This window comes from Aptenodytes forsteri, unplaced genomic scaffold (assembly GCF_000699145.1).
Source record: "Aptenodytes forsteri isolate BGI_AS27 unplaced genomic scaffold, ASM69914v1 Scaffold94, whole genome shotgun sequence".
NCBI lineage: Eukaryota > Metazoa > Chordata > Aves > Sphenisciformes > Spheniscidae > Aptenodytes > Aptenodytes forsteri.
In genome coordinates, this window is record NW_008795017.1 from 4,076,481 (window position 1) to 4,082,127 (window position 5,647).

Sequence of the window (5,647 nt, forward strand, 5' to 3'; positions counted from 1 at the left end):
TTGTACATCAAGGCAGTAGCTAATTTCAGTCTATCCCATTGTTATTTAATCTCACTGCAGATCATTTGCAGTAACTCTAATCTGTGAAGGGAACTCCTTCATAGACCACATGCCCTTACCAAAGTTATATTAAGCATACTCCTTCCCATTGCTCCATGTTTAGTGTGGAATAACAATGTTGTAGCACATACTTTGTTTTCACTACTGTTATGTATTAAAACCAAAACTTAACTGCACAATACAGAAGCTAATACTGCTCCAGCCTGAATTAGCTGAATTTACCCTGAAACATCATCCATTTAGTGCAGTCAATCTGAAAGTCAGAGCTAAGCACAATTTCACTTGATATCTACCAACCACATGACCAAGCAGCTTTTCCTCAGAAAGTCTGCAGTTCAGAAGGAAACTAACACATAGCTTTGCCCATCAGAGCACTGAAGCCAGTACAACACTGAATCCAACCAGCTCTTTATTACTATTATATGAAATACTGTTCCCAGATATTAAAGAAAAAGCAATTAAGTCCAGAAGCCAGCTGCATGTTATTTTTCAGTACCCAGAATATCCAACTTAAGTTCTTCACCTTCCATATAAAGTTTCTTCCTGTTCTTCGATAGATTTCAAAATCAATAGTTTGATTCGCAGCGCCATTTTTAAGTTACATACCCAGAAAGAAGCACAAGTCACGAAAGGTTAGGTTGCAAAAGTCTAAAGATTTACACTTGCATTTCACCATTGTCGAGTATTACAAGACAGTTCTTTATTTTAAACATTAAAGTGCCAGGTTTATGTACAAACTATTAAAACAATAGTAAAAAAGGTAAACTTAAAACCTGCTAAGAAAGCAGTGAAGTCATGTAGTTGTCTCCAGAGTTTTCTGCAGAGTATTCAACAAATTAGGACTAGAATTTCTCAACTGCTCCTTTGTTTATGGGCAGAACAGCAGAAGCTAGCAGTCACCACCCATAACCTCCCATCTTGCAGAAGGTGCCTGTATCTTTCACAAAATGGAGCAGCATACATTGTAAGAGATACATCTAAACATTCTATGAATTAACACCATTGGCAAAGTCTAATAAAAAAGGATTTTACTGCTAGAGCTACAGTAGCCGCCTGAAAAGTACCAATATCACCACACTTTTCAAGAGTGGGATTTTAGTACAGGAATCAAGTCACACTATGACTCAATATACTGTTTCCCTGTAAACAGGGGAGCATACACACTAACTCATATGGTCTCAGTTCATTTAAAATTCTGCATCCAGGGTGAAAGAGTTGTCTGTGGCCTTTGACATGACTCCCATCCTCTGATATTCACCTACTCGCTTCTCAAAGAAATTGGTCTTGCCTTCCAGAGAGATGTTTTCCATGAAGTCAAAAGGATTCTCCGCTTTGTATATCTGAAATGCAAAGGCAATTCTGTAGTCACTACAGGTGCTCACATCTTGAATACATGACAGCATTAGAGATCAGCTGGAAGGAGTCTAATAACAACATCAGCAGGCTTACTATTTAGTGAGCAAAATTCTCTGCCCCACGCCTTCTCTACTGTATTTGTTCCTGTCTTTTAGCTGCAGTAGACAGAAGCACAGCAACTCTTATATAGTGTTTTTCCATAGCATCCTTTTGCTTTTCCTTCTGTGGGTCGTCAAACAGGATCTAGCAGCAGGACTGCTAAATGGTTTTACAAATTACACCAATATTGCTCTGCAGCCATTTTAGGATTTGCATTTCTGGAGGAAATTAAACTTAATATTGTCTTTTCCCCATGAAAGATTCAGTGTATTAGAGCCTTACCTTGTTAAATCCCAGTTCCAACATAAGCCTGTCTGCTACAAACTCTATGTACTGTTTCATTAAAGTGCAGTTCATGCCAATCAGCTTTACAGGCAGCGCCTCCGTCAAGAATTCCTGCAGACAGTAGAAGCACTTAATGTACAGAAACTGGTATTCACTCTGTACCATCTAGGTTAATTTTATACCCAACAGCTCCCCAGCTTTCTGCGCTTAATTGCGATCAAGTTCCTAAACAAGGAGGAGACAATTACCTGTTCTATGAGAACAGCATTCATGATGATTTCCTTTACTCTCTGCTCTGATGGTTTGCGTATCAAGTGCTTGAACATGAGGCAGGCAAAATCACAGTGCAAGCCCTGGAAAGAAGTTTCAGAAAATTATTTCAGGAACACTGATTTAAAAGAGCCACGCAAAATCAGTAGCACAGAATAAATAGCCCAATATCTAGGCACCATCTTTGCACTTGTCACATTATTTAGTGTTACCTACAGACAACTTTCTGCCTAACCAGAAGGAGGCATAAGCGAGTTCAGCCAGTACCAGCTGTGCTTGCTCCAAATGGCAAGGTATACTGAGTGCAAGGGTTGGCGAGAACCCTTAAACTACTTCAGAGGAAGTAAAATGCTAAGCTCATTCATTCTCTGCTGCAAGATCCACGATCACATGTTTACACACTTTATGAGCTTTAGACTGCCTGTTTCTGATCATACTCCTGTTTTAAAATACAGGCTCCAATTGAATATCATTACTTTGAGCTACCGTGGGACATTACCATCTTAACTGCTAGAATTTGATTCATACCTCATCTCTGCTGATGAGTTCGTTAGAAAACGTGAGTCCAGGCATTAATCCTCTTTTCTTCAGCCAAAAAATTGATGCAAAAGAGCCAGAAAAGAAGATGCCTTCCACTGCTGCAAAAGCTACTACGCGTTCTCCTGTTAAGAAAAGATTGATAGTAATATCACACAGAAAACTTCACAGGATTAATACCCAGAAGTTGTGAATAGACCAGTGAACTGCATCCTCCAAGGGGAATGAAGAAGTTTCTGCTCAAGTATGCTGTAGCCTGCCTCTAAAAACTATTACAGTAAGGGCTTCTGGTCATTAAGCAAAACTTTTAAACATGAGAGGAAGTAAAAACTAATTAGAGCAGCTACTAAGTAGCTGAAGCCAAGGCTCCTTCCCCCAGGTTAACCATCAATACTATCCTTTTTTCAAAGGTTGCACACTGAAAGAGAGCAGTCATTTTAGCAGCTGATTTAAGTCAGTGCCTGCTCATCTTTAATTAAGGAACTTTGGCCATGAAGAATGCTTTAATACTAGTGAAATAATGATCCTTACCATCTCATCTCACCTTTGAAGCGAGACATCAAGAATCAGTAAGGCAGAGGAGCTACAGCCTCCAACTGTACATGTCTGCTGGAGATAAGTGGCCAGTACAGTTGTAGACACGTGACAGCAATTTACAATTTGATCATATAACCAGGCGTATGAAGATTGTCACATGAGCTACCATTATTCAAAATGCCAGCAATTTTACAAAGATTCATGTCAGTAGCTCATTTGCAAGATGAAAATTATTTTCTTCATCTCCAGAATTATACTAGTATCTTATACCAGAGAGCATATAGTCTCCTTGTGACAACAATCTCTGTGAACCGTGGAGTCTGGAGAAATGGTAGTTCCTCCATCTTTTTTAGGGAAGGAATTTCACTTTGCGTCCAATAGATGTACTCACCATATGTTGCTTTCTTGTCCCCAATCCAGCGCATGGCCCAGTCAGCTTTCTTTTTAACACATGGTAACGTTTCAGTAGCATTAAAAAGAAATTCCCTGAAAAGAATAAAACTCATTAGGCTTGGACATCAGCACAACTAGTACAATAAGCATTCACAAGCATAGATGGTCTTGTTCACTTACAAGTGCTCTGCACCTTCACCCCTTCACCCTGATAATTAAGTCTCCTTCCCCATCTTACTTTGCACAAAAATCTAGCTCTATTTGTACCCATCAACTGCCTTTTCATCACCTACCCATCACATCAACACCAGTTCACATGAATTCCCATGACAATATCGAGGGGAGCACTGTTTCATCAAGTACTGTACTTGAACAAGGCTTTCAAAACTACAAATCAACCAGCCTCCATTTTCTAGTGCCAAGGCACCAGAGCTTTCATGTAAGCAGTTCTTCCTTAAACATTTCCTGGAATTAAGCATCTCAGTAGAAGTGACATTGTCAGCTTTCTACGAAGTAGTAACGATTATATATATCTAGACTGCAAATAGCATTGCAATACCACATGACATTTCGCTCAACAGGGTGTTGGTCTGACAAGATAACACCAGAATAACTCAGTCCAGACTGCTCAAAGCCCTGTGTTTAGTTTTAAGATACCATTCTTGAATTGATTCATCTTATTATGAAAGTTTTGTGCTTTGTTTTACTTTTAATCAAGACCAAAAGCCACTTTTTGGCAAACGCGACATGCTTTTTTCCCCCCCAAGCAAAATAGTCAAGTGAGTAAGGGCAGCACATGCTATGTAAAAGCGCTAGCTGTTAACTAAATGCGCTGGGGTTTAGAGATGACGTTTTAATAAAACTGATATTCTCAGAGAAGGTTTCCTACATAGCTTTCTACTAGGTGCAGGGGTCCTCCATATGAGCGCTTACTGTAATTTAATATACTCTCCCCTTATTTGGCTGCTCCATCTTTTACATAGTTTCATTCCTTCATTTCAGTATTAAGTGGTTTCAGTTCCACTCTTAATCTAAGCGAGGTGTTGCTCATACACTTCAGAGAAAGATATTCTAAAGTAAAGCTGCTCTTAAGCAACAGTGTTATTTTATATAAATCTAGTTTAAATCCTAAAATTAGCCTTAAAGTCAGTGACTGATATGATTCATTTAAATCTCAACACTTAAAGAGTTTTGAGCCTTTCATCATCAAGCAATACGAACCTCTCTTTAGAATCTTTAATGTAGGTGTCAATAAGAAGGCTGTACATTTCTGAATGTATATTTTCCATGGCAATCTGGAAGCCATAGAAACAACGAGCTTCTGTGATTTGTACTTCTTGACTGAACCGCTCCACCTAGAGGAAATAAATGTGTTTGCAAAAGCATTTATAACCAAGTTGCAGGTTAGAGGCATTGATGCTGTCTGTAACAGCCCTTGCTCAGCCCACAGAATCCTTTACAGATTAATTCCAGACATGTGGATTATTAACAGCAATATGAAGAGCAGTAGCTCACAAGTCGTGAGTTATTCTTTGGTCCCAAGAGAAATGGGAAGAGTTCTCAGTGTTACTTATCCCTCATTAGGGTAGAAGCAGAACAAGGGCTTTGAACCAGCCAAGTGTTACTGTAAGTCAACACTCAGTGCCCCATGGGGAGTGGGCAAACTTGTGCATTACAAAAGGAACCCCAATTTGCTAATTAGCATAAGACAGCATTACATGTTGTAACGCTGTAACGCTACATGATCTAGCAAACAGGCTAGATCAGCCAGCAAGCATGTCAAACGTGTAGGTATCTGGTTGTCTGCACAAAGTGATGTTTCTGTCAGGACTATTTCTACACGCTTACCAAGTTTTCATTGACGATGCCATCGCTGGCAGCAAAGAAGGCGAGGACGTGAGAAATGAAGTACTTCTCCTCAGGCTTCAGGGACTCCCAGTGCTGGATATCTTTGGAAAGGTCCACCTGAAACATTGCCAGGAGAAGCGATGAAGTAAACAAAGAGACGGGGGCTTCAGGTACGAGGCCCGTACCAGAGCCCCGGGGCTGCCCTGCAGCACAGCCCGGGCTCCCGGGCACCGCCCATGCAAGGAGGCCGCGGGCGGGAGCA

General features: G+C 40.3%; 1 protein-coding gene across 1 annotated transcript; it reads right to left on the reverse strand.

The window, feature by feature from the left end:
• Positions 1–1,038: 1,038 nt before the first annotated feature.
• On the reverse strand, positions 1,039–5,511 carry RRM2 (ribonucleotide reductase regulatory subunit M2). Its single transcript, XM_009275614.1, has 7 exons — positions 5,386–5,511; positions 4,759–4,892; positions 3,536–3,630; positions 2,599–2,732; positions 2,049–2,153; positions 1,798–1,911; positions 1,039–1,400 (listed from the first exon to the last, which is right to left on the reverse strand). Exons 1-7 carry the CDS (start codon positions 5,509–5,511, stop codon positions 1,248–1,250), a joined length of 861 nt encoding a protein of 286 aa, XP_009273889.1. The 3' UTR covers positions 1,039–1,247.
• Positions 5,512–5,647: the final 136 nt, after the last annotated feature.

Bases quoted from the DNA above. Each gene is read 5' to 3' on its own strand.
- RRM2 (XM_009275614.1), bottom strand. From the start codon at position 5,511: ATGTTTCAGGTGGACCTTTCCAAAGATATCCAGCACTGGGAGTCCCTG. The intron at 2,154-2,598 runs GTATGAATCAAA...ACTTCTTTCCAG, and splicing joins AACTCATCAGCAGAGATGAG to GGCTTGCACTGTGATTTTGC. The intron at 1,912-2,048 runs GTAATTGTCTCC...TACTGTCTGCAG, and splicing joins ATGCTGTTCTCATAGAACAG to GAATTCTTGACGGAGGCGCT.